The following is a 14,164-nucleotide window of genomic DNA, read 5'->3' on the forward strand; positions in this document are numbered from 1 at the left end:
CCCCGGTCAGCCCTGATCCGATACTCGGCCTGCAAAGATGAATTCGCAAGTTCGCCGACCATATCGGTCCAAGAGGCATCCGCCGTGCGATCGCTGTCGCCAGAAGAAGCTCCGGTGCGACCCGGACGACCAGATTGCGTGTCGCCGGTGCCAGGCCAGTGGCACCTTGTGCTCCTTCACCCGCCTGCATCGGTCTGCGTCGATGCCCGTTGCATTCGCTGGCAGCACGACTCCCCAGTACGAGCCAGACCCGCCGACTGTTCCCCCTATCGTGCCCGACACTGTCTCGTCGCAGCCCCCTGCTGCTGTGCCCTACCTGCCTGAGCGGCCGTTGACGTACCCCATCGCCGAACGGTCTGCGCCACAGCAGGCCATCCAGACGCTGGATCTGCTGCCAGGCGTTTCAGCCCAGGTGATGGGCACCTCGGGCGAGTCTGATCCGTTCTTATTGCGCCATTGCAAGTTCGACGACTACGGACTCCTGCACTTCCACCAGGTGCGCTTCCGCAATGCCGGCGGAGTGCCCCTGGAGGAGAAGATCCCCGTGCATTACCTCGTCACCGACAACGTGCTTTATGACTCTGCGGCGTCATCGACGAGAACTGCACGCCAGTTCCCTTCAGCACGCGATGAACTCGACGCGCTCGTGCCCGTGGACCACGGGCAGCGCCTGATTTCTCTCTTCCTGACCTATGTCTTCCCCAGCCTCCCCGTCATCCCCCATTTCATCGCATCGGAGGATTTGCAGACAGTGCCAGTCCATCTCCTGGCTGCGGTCTACGCGTGCGCCCTCCCGTTTGCGAAATTCGACGAATGGCTGTCCATTGTCCATGCATACCAGGCGCCACCGACCTCCCAGCTCTGGCGGCTGGCACTCGACCTCATCCTGGAGGAAATACACACTCCACACCTTTCTGTTCTCCAGGCGGGCGTCCTGTATCTCCATAAACACTGGGAGACTTCACAAGAAGCCGCCATCGCCGATACCCCATTTGTCTGGTCGTTCGTTGGGATGATGGTCGGGCTGGCGACCTCATTAGGGCTTCAGTTCGAGTGTCGCGTCATGGGGATGCCCTTATGGGAGCGCCGCGTGCGACGACGACTGTGGTGGGCTATATACAGCGAGGACAAATGGCGCTCGTTACTGATGGGGCGACCGCCGTACATTCGTGCAGACGAATGGGATGTCACCGACCTCGACGAAGCAGACTTTGAGACAGCCCCTGCAGAGCCCTTCATACGCGTGGTGAAGATGGCCATGATCGCCGATGAAATCCAAAGCTCCATGTAGTACGTAGATCTCTCTCTCTTTCTCAAGTAAATTTGCTAACTGATAGAAGCTCCCTCCGGTCAGCCCAGCGACTGTCGTCCGACTTTGCGGAGTCCTTTCAGACATCGCGCGCCCTTCTACGAAAGCTACAAGAGTGGCTCTCACTTATCCCTACTCCCCTCGCACAAGACGGGACCCCTACTGGCCCAGACCTATCCACATGTGTGCACTTTGCGTACCTGCTGCTGGAAGTCTTCATATTCCGAGCCCTGCTCCGTCCCATGGTCCCCTCTAAACCTCCTCCCCGTCTCATCGACGAAACCGAGCAGCTGCCCTTCTTCCCAGACCTTACGGTAGACGATTACATAGCCCAGATCATTGATGTAGACGACGTAGTCGGGGAAGACATCCCAGCAGTTACTGTATCCATCGAGGACAAGTCGGTGCCGATTGTCCTGAGTGCCGCCGAGAACTGCGCAGCCAGTATGCTTCGGCTTATATCGCGTATGGAAGCTCGAGAGATGGGCACTTTCTGGTATTCATGTGCGTGTCCCTTGTATGGTTTCCCTTGCCTTGACAGCCTTAAGTTAACGTTCTGTAGGGTGTCGAATCGGATTCGCGACCGTGAGCAATTTCATGCTGTTACTCCTCGTTCAGGCGCCTACAAAGGAGCATGCCCTGCGCGCGAAGAGACTGGTGTATATGTGGCAGCAAGCCCTGCGGAGTCAAGGGCGAGGCTGGGACATGATGGACCTAGGGTTAATACGATTGAATGGTGCATTAGGGCTGGGACTGGCAAATACTTACTATCTTCCTTTGCATATAAGGGAAGTATTAGACTCGTTGACGTGAATAAAAGTAATGATTAGCCTGGTATTTCGGTGTAGCTTGTAGACCTGCAGTGTCGGGAGTAAAATACCACTTCCTCAAGAATTCAAATAATACATTTGTTTAGTCCAAATGAGAAGTACTTTGGGATCGGCGAACTGTGCAGATGCGTCGTTTATCTTCGCTGTCGTTAGAGGGCGCATCCAGCTCCACCGTGTTCCCAGAAGGCGCCCGACCAGGGTATTGTTAAATTCGCCAGAACCGACTACATTTCGGACTACATTTCGGGCCCCATTTCGAGACTCACAATTATGAAGTTCAGCAAAATCCCCAAGCTGACGCCGTCTGGGCTCAGGATCAACCAGGCGCGGTTGTCCGAAACAATCCACGAAACCTGCAAATGGGGTGCTGCCCATCGCTGGGGAGAGTATGTACCCACGCTTTAATATGGATGAGTCTATGCTGACTGGGATAAGAGGCCCCAATGACACCGGAATGGCTCGTCTGACACTCACAGACGACGATGCAAAGGTGCGACGGTGGTTTGCCGACGAGGTTCGCAAGCTCGGATGCTCGCTCTCTATCGACCAGATGGGCAACATGTTTGCCCGGCAGAAAGGCCGTCTCGGGTCTAATGCGCCTATGATTGCAATGGGGAGTCATCTGGATACACAGCCCAGAGGAGGTCGCTACGATGGTATCCTGGGTGTGACGAGTGCTCTGGAGGTGCTGCGGACGATGAGGGAGAACAACTTTCAGACAAACTACGATGTTGGCATTGTCAACTGGACCAAGTAGGTACTTTATCAGTATCACTATCTATTATCATGCTAATTCTTGCGATAGCGAGGAAGGCGCCCGGTTCCCCAAGTCCATGTGTTCCTCTGGGGTGTGGGCTGGGGGCATTCCCATCCAGGCTGCGTGGGATCTGCGTGATATCCAGGATGAAAGCGTCACACTGCGATCCGAGCTACAGAGACACGGCTATCTTGGTGATATTCCCTGCTCGCACGAGGCGTATCCACTGGGGGCACACTTTGAACTGCACATTGAGCAGGGCCCGATCTTGCAAGAAACCAACCGCTCGATTGGAGTGGTCACGGGCGCTCAGGGCTATCGCTGGCTTACATTCACCGTCACCGGCCAGGATGCACACACGGGGACGACGCCGCTGAGTGCACGTCGCGATCCCCTTCTGGCTGCGTCGAAGATGATTGTAGCGAGCAACGAGGTGGCCAAGCGCCATGGTGCCCTCGCCTCCACGGGCATTCTCAAGATCCCAGACAACTCGTCGACCAATACCGTGGCTTCAGAAGTGGCATTTACACTCGATATCCGACACCCCAAAGATGAAGTTGTACACGCTGTGGAAAAGGAGTGTCTCCAGTCCTTCCAGCGCATCTCCTCCGAGGATGGAAAGGGTGTCAGCCTTGAATGGACCGTGGATACAGACTCCCCGGCTACGCAGTTCCACCCTGATTGTGTTCAGTCTATCAAGTCTGCTGCCAAGGGGCTACTTGGTGAGGAAGGCTGGATGGAAATTACGAGTGGTGCCGGCCATGACAGCGTGTATACCAGTCGACACTGCCCGACGGCGATGATCTTTGTGCCTTGTCGTGACGGTGTCAGTCATCATCCTACCGAATATTGCACCCCGGAAGACTGGTAAGTTCCTTTTCTTTAATATGACTGTGGATATTAACGGAGAATGCAGTGCACTCGGTACTCAGGCTCTACTCGAGAGCGTTGTTGATTATGACCAGCGTCTTTTCAACAAGCAGGGATAGACGACGATAGTGCAATAAGGAGTTTTATTTGCATTATATTTTAAGCCTATAGCAATCATTCGGTTTTATAATTCCATTAAATATCCACGAAGCACATTGTCTCGTTGTGGAGCTACACTCGCCACCGCGTCAGTCTGATATCAAGCCGCCCAATGATGTCAACCCCAGCACAAATAGCCGTTTGTTTAGATGTCAAGAGTAACTCAGTCATTTGACCATTGCATGCATTGTTAATTGTTAGACACCATGACAACCCCATCACCACACCCGCTCTCCCAGCTAGGCCCAATACACCCACCCAAGCTCGGAAGTATACGCGCTGAAGAGGTCATAGCCAGACATGTCACAATCAAAGTCAAGGAACCACTCGATCATGATGCACCAGCCATCCTCCATGAACCACGCGATTACGATGCTGCAGAAGTGCGGAATGGAGCGGTTATCATGATCAGTGGCGCAGGAGGCGGAGTGAGCGGACCATCAGGTATCACTTCACGTTTCAATAGAAGGGAAAAGTTATGGTTTATTCTGACTGCAGACAGGGATATATCCGTCCCTCGCAGACAAGCTCGCAATCCTCACAGGAGTCCCTGTCATCCGACTTGACTACCGCGTCCCAGCCAGAACGGACTACTGTGTCCCAGACGTGCTCACCACAATGGATTGGCTAGAAAAACACTTTGAATCCAGCCGGTTCGTGGTCATCGGATGGTCCTTCGGTGGCAGTCCCTGCTTTACTGTTGCAGCACAAGAGCCCAAGAGGGTCTGTGGCGTGGCAACAGTGGCATCACAAACAGCAGGGACATCGGGAGTCAGCAAACTGAGCCCTCGCCCTCTCCTCTTACTACACGGCAGCGGCGATACCTGTCTGTCGCATAAATGCTCGGAGTCTCTATATAAACAGCACGGGGAATCGGGATGCCGAGACATCAAGATATTCAAGGGCGACAACCATGGGCTGACGATGAATGCGCCGGAGGTCGAGGGCCTGCTGTTTGTATTCACCGCCAGAACTCTGGGACTCGAGGAGGATTTGACCGCAGCGTCAGTGAAGATTGCACAGCAGGACTGGGCAGGGAGTGAAAGTGAGCGAGTGAAGGAAATGGAGCAGGGACACGACCTGGAGAATGAAGCCCTGAACCGGTGATGCACCAATAAAGCTTTTCCTTTCTGCATTGTAATCTTCGCATTTTAGATCCAACAATTGGCGGTGATATAATTGGTAACCAAGTATAGACTAGATGTCGATCTAAACTTTTAGGCAGACTGGGGCCAGATTCAAATGGTGCCTGCTGCAAGCCATAAATGATAAGCAGCCCCATTCCCATTCCACTTTTCCAATAAGTACCAACGATGCCATGCCTGAGCTTCAGACCCTGCCGGTCGAAACCCTCCACCGAATCTGCTATTATGCGGACCTCCCCAGTCGCAAGGGCCTTCGCTTGATGAATCGCCGACTATGCGACGTAGCCAGACGCTGGGTGTTCGAGACCATCAGCGTCTCCCCCTCGGAAGCCAGCTGCAATCGACTGCAGAAAATCCTGCAAAGGCCGGATATATCATCATATGTGAAGAAGCTCTATCTAGTCACATTTGAGCTGGACGAGGTAATCGTGACAACTGACAAGACATACAGGGCTAAGCTGATTGTGTAACAGGGCGGCGAATATAAAGACACTCAGGACGAGGACCTTCACGAAGAAACAGAGGTTCCCGGGCAATTATGGACCATATTTGACCATATAAAGGCCCTCCCTCGCCTGCAGAGCGCTGCTTTGTGTTTTCACTGGGAGCATTCCAACGGGGCATGGGAGACTCCGCAATGCACTGATACCTTCCGCGAGCCTGTCATGAAGAGAGCATTCGCTGCATTAGCTGCGCAGCCCCAGCAGCTGAAGGAATTGGCTATCCAGGACTTGCACAACGTCAACGAGGAAGATCCGACCGTGGTGGCCGATATCAAGAAGGTCTTGGGGGGCCTTGAGTCTCTCCGGCTCAACATCGTCAACGAGCACTGGGATGACCCTCCTAGTGATACTTATAAAGTATTACCCTTGGGATAAGACTTATGGGTGTAATCTAAATCTAACGTTTTAACAGAAAAAGGAAGCGCAAAATTTTCCCCGCGAGCTGCCTTCATTCTGGCTGCGGCCAGCAATGCCGACACTGCGACATCTCACCCTCTATTCCGATCTTCGCTATGGCTTTTATCCCATTCTCGATTTCACTGGGATTCACTTCCCTCATCTTAATACGCTTGCTCTGGGGAACTACGCTTTCGCTGACAATTCTCAGCTAAGCTGGATCCTGTCCCATGCCGCGACCCTCACAGAGCTGTACCTAGACGACTGCACCATGCTCTACGCCATGGCTCTGGAATTTGACGACACGGCAACGCTTCTCCCATTGGAGAGGTTTAACTACCATGACGAAGAGACCGGTCACAAGTGGGCCGAGTACGACGGGCGCTGGGCAGACTACTTCCGAGCATTCAAGGACGAGCTGCCGCGTCTGCAGCATTTCCGGTACGGCCGGTTGATGGACATGGGTCGTTTGGATGAGAGGACGACGTTCGAGAGGGAGACGGCCATGGAGATGGACCTTCATGAGGAGTCTTACGAAGTGTTCCTCGAGGCGCGCGAGAGCGGGCAGTACGCATGGCAGGCGGATTGCGAGCAGTGGGAGGTCGAGCAGGATAGGATACCCCCTTGGCCGTCTGCTAGTCAGTGGGAAGAGGACAGACGAGCCTTGGGCGAGCTGTGTGCGAAGCTTGGACAGACAGTTCCTAGGTGGAACAGTCGAGCGGACCAGGAATAGACACTTAATCTTGGATATCATTATAGAACTTCTCTATATACACTTCAATCCTAGTCCAGCACGGGTGCCGGCGCCACGATAATATCATCCCAGAAAAGAGCACTGGTATGCGACGCCCCCGAGAGAGTACAAGCAGCACGCAGATACAGCTCGACGGAGTCGCTCTTTGGCTGGAACTGCCCTTCAAGGGTCAACCATTTGCCGAAATCATCATAGCTGAGGTCGACCCGGTCGATGAGGCCGGTGGTAACGTTAGCCCCGACATGGATCCAAGCTGAGCAGTAGTTTGCAGCAGAGACAGCAGGGCCTGAGACCTGCGCAGTGACGGTATAGTTGGTGCTGGCGTCGAGGTCGTTCAGGGGCTGGTGCACCCAGTTGGGGCGGTTGCCGGGAGCATTTCGAAGAGCACTGCCAGTTAGAAGAATATTCCAAGGCCGAGAGTATTTCTTACAGATAGTAATCTCCTGTATAAGCCTGGGTTCCGTTGGCGATGGTTGCAGCAGCAGGATCGGAGGGGATCCAGGGAGCGAGGAGGCCAGTCTCAAAGCCGCTGTTGGCGACGATGGGTTCGAATGGAGGAGCAGACATTTTGACGAATAATAAAAGAATAGATGATTGACTTCTGTTCAGGGGATCTGACACTTTTAAATGTTTATATAGAACCCTAAATGTGACTCTGCTGAAACATCCGTCAGCAACTAGCACCGGAGAGCCAATCTGCGGGGCTATTCCCTGAAACGGGCGCAGCAAAGAGACTAAAAGGGATTAAGTTGTTTCAGATGGCTAAATATAATCAACTATATGTGCGGAATCGAATCCAGCCAGACAACTGCAGTATAGGCGCTAGCAGGCAGCGCTCGCAACGAAGACAACGTCAAAGCCATCAGTCCCAGGCGAGCCAGGACATACAAGAACACGGAAACGCAAGACAAGAACAATTCCGCTCCAGTGAACCCCTCTTCCCGGTCACTTAATCCTCGGGCCCAGCGGGGCAAAGTAGCACCTTTATCGCGGAGCCATGTCAGAGTGGGTGGTCCTTGACCGACTACATACATCAAAACCACCGATCCAAGTCCAGTGAGTGCGAATACCCGCCAGGCGATAACTTCAGCATGCGTGGGAAATGGGAAATTCCATCTGCGCATCAAGCGTTAGCAGTGGCGACCGCCAGGGGCCAGTGGAACGTTCTACTTACGCAGCGACATGAAGTCCGCAGAAAACAAGCCCTGACAAGGCGATCATCGTGTTCACAAAGGACTCTTCGCTCGCAGTCTGCCCGGAATATCCTCTTCTTATTCCTCCCTCAGCGGGCTCCGTCATAAAACCGGTTTGGAGATCTGTGCCTAAACGCCGGAATACGGTACCAACGCGGCTGCGTGAGAAGACACGACGATGCTCCCATCGCTTCGGAAACGCATCAGTAAGGCTTTGAATCTGCAGCGGCAGGTCGGCGCGGGTGAATCGCAGGAACAGCGTGATTGGAACGGCCATGCCCTGGGGCTTGTTCCACCAGCAGGCGTAGGTCATCAGGGCGCATGCGACATAAGCCAGCGTCGAGAACTCCAGCGGGGTGATGGGGAGGTCATACCCAGCGCGAGCGACGATGTTGACGGTAACCCAGGTGCTCTGTAAAATGGTAAACGCCTTTGCAAAGGCATCCGATTTTGCTCGGTCGGTGATGTCTCGGTCGGTGAAGTCGGGACTCCTGATAACGCCAGCCTCGGCGAAGGCGACAATCTGGTCCTTCCTGACATAGAAGATCCATCCGTCCTCTGTCTCCAGAGTCACCCCGTTCATTAGGACACAGAAGCAGTGCGCGACCGTCCAGCGCGCGGAGAGGGGGTACAGATGCATGTCGTCGATGGCGTGGGCTTCGGACAGCAGCCTGGTTCGGTTGTATAGCCACGACGTGGGCTCTCCTGTCGCGGAGTCGCTGCTACCGGTGCTCTCTTGCGCGGCGTTGCAGCGCCTGGCCATCGACCAGGCGCTCCATAACTCGTCCAAGGCCACAAGGAAGAGCAGCTCGGGGGCCAGGAAGGTCATGGTCCACGCAAGGAGCTTGAACGCAGTGACCAGGTTCTCGGAGGCATACCGCGCGGGCACGTTTTGGTGCAGGATGGTCCATGTACAGGCAAAGATGGTGGTCAGGCATGTCCATACAATGTCCCACGAGGAACGAGAGTTGTCCTGGAACTGCCAGCCTTTAGTCGAGTCCATGGCAATGTGGAAATGCAGCTGTGGGCTGAGGTTCAGCTGACGAGAGAAATCATCGCAGGCAGCTCTAACCTCGAATAACATTAGTGCAGTGTGATTGCTACTGCGATTGGTCGACGGTGCACATCAGCCCGCTGTGATGAAAAGCGATTGTTATTATTTCTATTGTACAGAGTTATTGTTATTATTGTACAGTTTATGGAGTTGGCGAGCCAAAGACTTCCATATGGATGCGCTTAGGGCTGACCCCCAGTCCCTCCAGGGCCTCACTCTGCGCCTTCATGAACGGCGATGGCCCGCAGATGTAATAGTCGGCGTCTGGCAGGAGAACCTGGTCCTTGATCTTTGACACATCGGCGCGTCCGACGTGGTCGTAGTCCACGCCCTGCTTGTCGCCCTCGGCCACCTCCTCGTAGAAGACGGCCTTGCCAACCTGCGGATTCTCAGCCATGATCTTGGCCAAAGTCTCCTTCATCGCATGGACACGGCCGTTGCGAACCGCATGCACAAACACCGCCGGGCGCGACTTGGACTCAGTAGTCACGGTCTTGAGCATGGACATCATCGGCGTCAGACCAACACCACCGCTCATCAACACCACAGGCGTCGTGGCATTCGCATCCAGCACGAAATCGCCAAAGGGCATGCTGATCTCGACCTCAGAGCCCTTGGGAAGCGCCTCGTGCAGGACATTCGAAATGCGACCGGCCGGACGTTGCCCCGACGCAAACTCCTTCTTGACGGAGATCTGGAAGTACTGGCGATTGGGGATATCGGACAGACTGTACTGGCGCGGCTGGTAGACGCCCAGTTCCGGCACGAAGCAGCGCACACTGACAAACTGGCCTGGTTTATACGTGGGGAGGTCGGTCTTGTCTTCGGGGACCAGGTGGAAGGAGATGATTTCCTCGCTCTCGTTGACTTTATCGGCGATGACGAACTTGCGCCATCCCTTCCATCCCCCGGGGGTCTGTGTCGCTTGTTTGTAAAGGTCGCCTTCGAAAGATATAAAGATATCTGCGAGTTCCTGATACGCGGCGGTCCAGGCGTCGACGACGGGGGGTGTCACAGCATCACCCAAGACCTGCTTGATGGCGCTCAGGAGATGCTCACCGACGATGGGATAGTGTTCAGGGGCGACGCCCAGACTGGCATGTTTATGGCCAATGCGCGAGACTGCAGTGGCAAGGGCTCCAGGGTTGTCGATGTTGCTGGCGTAGGCCCAGACGGCGTGGGCGAGGGCGGCAGGCTGAACTCCGGTCGCTTGGTGCGAGGAGTTGAAGATGTTGTTTAGCTGAGGGTGTTTCTTCAGCAGCTGCTCGTAGAAGAGAGTCGTGATGGCGACGCCGTGCTGTTCAAGGGCTGGAATGGTGGCCTTGACGATCTGCTTCTGCTGGGGGGTGAGCGCTGCAGTCGCATATGCGCGACGACAGAGACGCGGCGCTGTTCGCGCAGTTTGTCGGAAAATATTCAGCATGTTGATTACGAATTATGGATAAAAAATCAATGGAATACGAAAGAAAAGAAGTGGAAGGACGTGTTTATGAGGTCATGATGTTCCGCGGAGAAAGGCAACATGAGAGCATCCGATTTTCGTTCCAATATACTCGTGTATTATCGTGTATTATCATGAATCATGCCTTACTACCCGTATATTCCTATTGGGTCTCCTTCGTTTCGCCCGAATGCGTGAGTGCCAGCCACGGCCGCCTGTTCCGGCACCAGACCTCGAGGCTGGGGATAGCTTCACGTCGATCGAGCATCGTCCCGCTGGCCACGGAGACTATTCCGGCTTCGTACAAGTCGCCGGTCTGCTGGAAGACGCTGGATCCACACGCCTTGCAGAACGAGCGTCGCATGGTTGAGCCACTGCTGGTGCCGCCTTCGTGGAATGTGGCCAGGCTATTTCCGCTGACTACCTGGACATTCTGTTTAAGTCAATAAAATAGCCATTAACAAGATAAACAGATATTCAAAAGAATACCATACCTCCTTTCTGTACCAGCAGTTGACCATAAACGCCGACCCGCTGAACTGCTGGCAGCTGTCGCAGTGGCACACCGCGCACTGCAGGGGCTTCCCATACAGCTTGAACTTGACGGCCTCGCAGAGGCACGATCCGAAATTATCTGGTCTGTCTGATCTTTCTGTTCTTTCTGTCATGTTGTTTGTTTAATGTTGAATGTTTATTGTTGATTGCGGGGATATTCCATACTAATTTATTAATGACGTAGGGCTATCGCTAACCAGTTGGAGGCATTCACCAGACAGCACACTGATATGCTCTGCATATTAATTTACTCCGTATAGTCCGTAGAGTACTTCCATGAATGATCAGGGTCTTCCCCTCTTCATCGCCCCTGTTACTCCTCCGTCCTGCCTGGCGATCCCATGAATGGCCTTGTATTTAGTCCCTTGGCTTTCTGGGCGTCCAAAGGAAGCTGCGATTGTCGCTCTTCTGCCTCGGTCGCATCCTGAACGTGAAAGTCGCATCTCCTGAATCTCGCTATAAATCTGTTCCTTGGGGTTCTCATGATTCAGTACCCAAATCCAGACAGAGTCAGAATGCGCGTCGCTGTGCTGTCTCTGCTTGCGCTCCCGCTCGGCGTGGTGGGAGACCCCTATAACACCTTTGATGGCCCTGGTTTCCCTGCCTGCAACGAGGTCGCGGCTGTCAAGACCCCGGAAAGTGTAGACGAGATCCAGTCGCTCATCCACGATGCCATCGACGCCGGCCAGCAGGTGCGGGCGTCCGGCAAGGGACACATGTGGTACGACACCATGTGCTCCGACGACCCAAACACGATGATCATCCAAACAGAGAATGTCAACAAGATTTACGATCTCGATCTCGATGCGGGAACCGTCATGATCGAGGCCGGTGTCACCTTTCTCCAACTCGCAGACTACTTGCATGAGCGAGGCGCATCGGTACGCACTCTCGGTAGATACTTTACTGCAGACTAACTCTCCAGGCTGGCTATACCTTGGTCAACTGGAATATCACCCTGGCTGGCTGCGTCGCCATGGGTGCCCATCGCTCCTCCATCCGCGAAGAGTCGATGGTTGCTTCGGGGGTGCTCTCCCTTGATATTATCGATGGCAACGGCGAGCTGCGTCATCTCGAGCGCGACGACAGCGACGAGTGGCTGGCCGCGTCCACCTCCCTCGGACTACTAGGCGTTATTGTGCGAATGAAGTTCAAGGTCTACCCTGACTTCAAGGTCTATGCCGACCAGAAGACGTAAGTTGCCACCGGTTGGCCTGGAGTAATGCTGACTCTGTAGACTGGACGACGACGAGGTCTTGGACGGCGATATCTACGGCATGATTGCGCCCTATGCGACAGCCAATTTCTGGGTAAGACCTACACTGGCATTTATGAACAAAGCTGATGAGTACAGTGGTGGCCGTACAAGAGAAAGTTCCATTGGCGATACTACGACGTCGTCGACAACGATATCAACGAGCAGCAGGGCTTCCAGAACACCTTCTCCGTCACAGCGCTCGAGGCCTCTGCCATCAAAACCCTCTGGAATAGCGGGAAATACCTGGCCACCTCCAATATGCTGGCCGAGGAAATCCTGTTCGGACAGTGGGAGGCTCCCAACTTCCGCGAGAAGACGACCAACAAGGACATCACCGAATGGCCTGTCTACGGATGGAACTACGACGTCCTCATCGGCGGTCTTTATCCCGACCAGAAGCCAGTATGGGAGTATGGGCTCAATGGATACACCATGGAGCTAGCCTTCCCAGTCACCCAGGCGAACGCTGTGCTGAAGCGCGCCCGCGAGCTGTTTGACGATGAACTCAAGAAGGGCCTCGTCATGACATCCACCTACCGCAGCGGCATCAACATCAAGTTCGGTCGTGCATACTTTGACCTGCTGGGGCAAGTCACTTACAATACCTCTGACGGGGCAGACTGGACAAAGGGCGCCATCATGTTCGACTTTCCCAGCTACAAACCGACCGTTGGGGATGGAACTCGCTTCAACGAGCCGTTCTGTAAGTGTCCTGGCTTCACATATTGAAGATATCTAACAGGATCAGACGACACTCTGGCAAAAGCCCTGGTCAAGGAATTCCCCTGTCGCCCACATTGGACCAAGAACACCCGAGAGGTGTTTGAACTGGCCAAGGGCAATCTGGATAAAGACGTAAGTGGCACTGTCTGTCCAAGGGTTCCTGCTAACAAGCCCAGCACCTTGCGCGCTTCAAGGCAGTTCGACAGAAGTTCGACCCCAAGGGCCTTTATCGCAGCGTCGTCGGTGAGATCATCGGAGTCTACGATTGAACGTTTCATACGGATATCTATTGCGCTATCCTCGAACTATGTACATATTGATAGGAGGAATACCGCGTTAACGAAGGAATGTCTTTGAATTATTAACCTGATATCTCCCTAGTTCAGGCCATTAGGCCAGAATAATTCATAGTCCCAGTCCATTTCCAAGTTCATGGCTGGGTCGCAGCTCCAGTCCAGGTCTTCGGCTGTAGTAGTCGATGTAGAATTCCCTTGATCGAATATAAACTGCTTCAGACCCTCTGGGTTTTCAAAGAAAGGACTACCCTTGCCTGCGTCCAGCTCACCTAGCCAGGAAAGAATATCTGTAGTCAGAGGGCGACCGTCCTGCGTATTCCCTACTGGCCTCGTTTGTAGTCCTCCATCACATGCAATGGCATACAGTTTCTGAAGGCCGCAAACGAGAACGTCTTGCTGTTTCTCCAGTAACTCAACATATCTGCAAGTATAGTTAGTGGCAGCAGTACACCGAAGGTAAGAAGCTCACCCCTTGGGATATGTTCTCTCGCGGACCTGGCGCGAGCGATCGAATGTACATATCGCGTTGTCTCCGGTGCACCGGTCACACGGTTGACTCCCCCTACACTGCAAGACCCGATTTAACGACGTTGCCACCAAATGTTTTGGGTCGTACCTTTGTCTTCTTCAATCGGCACCTGTCGCAAGCTTTGGCCGTTCTCTTGCGCTCGGGAGTGTCCTGGGAACTCGCGGACTCGGAATCCGTACGTCGAACCATTCTGTACAAGAGTTAGACCTTTCTACTGCACTGGGAAAACTGCCATTATATAACTAGACTGTAACTGAGAGGCTTAAGTAAGTGATGACCTCGACGATCAAACTCTCGTTATGCTCTGAGAATCCGGACGCACGACCCGGCCGGTCCGTGGATCCGTATCAGTCCACGCTTAAATGGCGTCCTATAGCAGCTCTCCCACCAGT

The 14,164-nt window shown here is 54.0% G+C and overlaps 9 protein-coding genes across 9 annotated transcripts; 4 read left to right on the forward strand and 5 right to left on the reverse strand.

The window, feature by feature from the left end:
• Nucleotides 1–37: 37 nt before the first annotated feature.
• On the forward strand, nucleotides 38–3,885 carry ASPSYDRAFT_60391 (uncharacterized protein; the record flags this gene model as incomplete). The annotated part of the gene is made up of 7 exons (XM_040849847.1): nucleotides 38–1,290; nucleotides 1,341–1,813; nucleotides 1,872–2,101; nucleotides 2,416–2,525; nucleotides 2,575–2,892; nucleotides 2,945–3,763; nucleotides 3,813–3,885. 7 exons carry the CDS (start codon nucleotides 38–40, stop codon nucleotides 3,883–3,885), a joined length of 3,276 nt encoding a protein of 1,091 aa, XP_040699219.1.
• A 246-nt stretch (nucleotides 3,886–4,131) lies between these two features.
• Nucleotides 4,132–5,032, forward strand: ASPSYDRAFT_158596 (uncharacterized protein; the record flags this gene model as incomplete). Its single annotated transcript, XM_040842738.1, has 2 exons — nucleotides 4,132–4,369; nucleotides 4,428–5,032. The coding sequence occupies 2 exons, from the start codon at nucleotides 4,132–4,134 to the stop codon at nucleotides 5,030–5,032; spliced, it is 843 nt and encodes a 280-aa protein (XP_040699220.1).
• A 211-nt stretch (nucleotides 5,033–5,243) lies between these two features.
• ASPSYDRAFT_60393 (uncharacterized protein) lies at nucleotides 5,244–6,702 on the forward strand (the record flags this gene model as incomplete). The annotated part of the gene is made up of 3 exons (XM_040849848.1): nucleotides 5,244–5,492; nucleotides 5,544–5,930; nucleotides 5,986–6,702. The coding sequence occupies 3 exons, from the start codon at nucleotides 5,244–5,246 to the stop codon at nucleotides 6,700–6,702; spliced, it is 1,353 nt and encodes a 450-aa protein (XP_040699221.1).
• On the reverse strand, nucleotides 6,701–7,301 carry ASPSYDRAFT_48614 (uncharacterized protein). The gene is made up of 2 exons (XM_040847663.1): nucleotides 7,154–7,301; nucleotides 6,701–7,110 (listed from the first exon to the last, which is right to left on the reverse strand). The coding sequence occupies exons 1-2, from the start codon at nucleotides 7,288–7,290 to the stop codon at nucleotides 6,753–6,755; spliced, it is 495 nt and encodes a 164-aa protein (XP_040699222.1). The 5' UTR covers nucleotides 7,291–7,301; the 3' UTR covers nucleotides 6,701–6,752.
• A 198-nt stretch (nucleotides 7,302–7,499) lies between these two features.
• ASPSYDRAFT_157962 (uncharacterized protein) lies at nucleotides 7,500–8,919 on the reverse strand (the record flags this gene model as incomplete). The annotated part of the gene is made up of 4 exons (XM_040842688.1): nucleotides 7,500–7,839; nucleotides 7,898–8,097; nucleotides 8,245–8,421; nucleotides 8,506–8,919. 4 exons carry the CDS (start codon nucleotides 8,917–8,919, stop codon nucleotides 7,500–7,502), a joined length of 1,131 nt encoding a protein of 376 aa, XP_040699223.1.
• A 193-nt stretch (nucleotides 8,920–9,112) lies between these two features.
• ASPSYDRAFT_158001 (uncharacterized protein) lies at nucleotides 9,113–10,393 on the reverse strand (the record flags this gene model as incomplete). The annotated part of the gene is made up of 1 exon (XM_040842690.1): nucleotides 9,113–10,393. The coding sequence occupies one exon, from the start codon at nucleotides 10,391–10,393 to the stop codon at nucleotides 9,113–9,115; it is 1,281 nt and encodes a 426-aa protein (XP_040699224.1).
• A 181-nt stretch (nucleotides 10,394–10,574) lies between these two features.
• Nucleotides 10,575–11,079, reverse strand: ASPSYDRAFT_34348 (GFA family protein; the record flags this gene model as incomplete). The annotated part of the gene is made up of 2 exons (XM_040845232.1): nucleotides 10,575–10,844; nucleotides 10,906–11,079. 2 exons carry the CDS (start codon nucleotides 11,077–11,079, stop codon nucleotides 10,575–10,577), a joined length of 444 nt encoding a protein of 147 aa, XP_040699225.1.
• Nucleotides 11,080–11,481: 402 nt separating this feature from the next.
• ASPSYDRAFT_60397 (uncharacterized protein) lies at nucleotides 11,482–13,216 on the forward strand (the record flags this gene model as incomplete). The annotated part of the gene is made up of 6 exons (XM_040849849.1): nucleotides 11,482–11,847; nucleotides 11,892–12,160; nucleotides 12,204–12,276; nucleotides 12,321–12,931; nucleotides 12,956–13,079; nucleotides 13,124–13,216. 6 exons carry the CDS (start codon nucleotides 11,482–11,484, stop codon nucleotides 13,214–13,216), a joined length of 1,536 nt encoding a protein of 511 aa, XP_040699226.1.
• ASPSYDRAFT_71139 (Zn(II)2Cys6 transcription factor domain-containing protein) lies at nucleotides 13,194–14,150 on the reverse strand. Its single transcript, XM_040850557.1, has 3 exons — nucleotides 13,860–14,150; nucleotides 13,713–13,810; nucleotides 13,194–13,664 (listed from the first exon to the last, which is right to left on the reverse strand). The coding sequence occupies exons 1-3, from the start codon at nucleotides 13,959–13,961 to the stop codon at nucleotides 13,325–13,327; spliced, it is 540 nt and encodes a 179-aa protein (XP_040699227.1). The 5' UTR covers nucleotides 13,962–14,150; the 3' UTR covers nucleotides 13,194–13,324.
• Between the last annotated feature and the right edge of the window lie 14 nt (nucleotides 14,151–14,164).

Source organism: Aspergillus sydowii (genome assembly GCF_001890705.1).
Source record: "Aspergillus sydowii CBS 593.65 unplaced genomic scaffold ASPSYscaffold_11, whole genome shotgun sequence".
NCBI classification, from domain to species: domain Eukaryota; kingdom Fungi; phylum Ascomycota; class Eurotiomycetes; order Eurotiales; family Aspergillaceae; genus Aspergillus; species Aspergillus sydowii.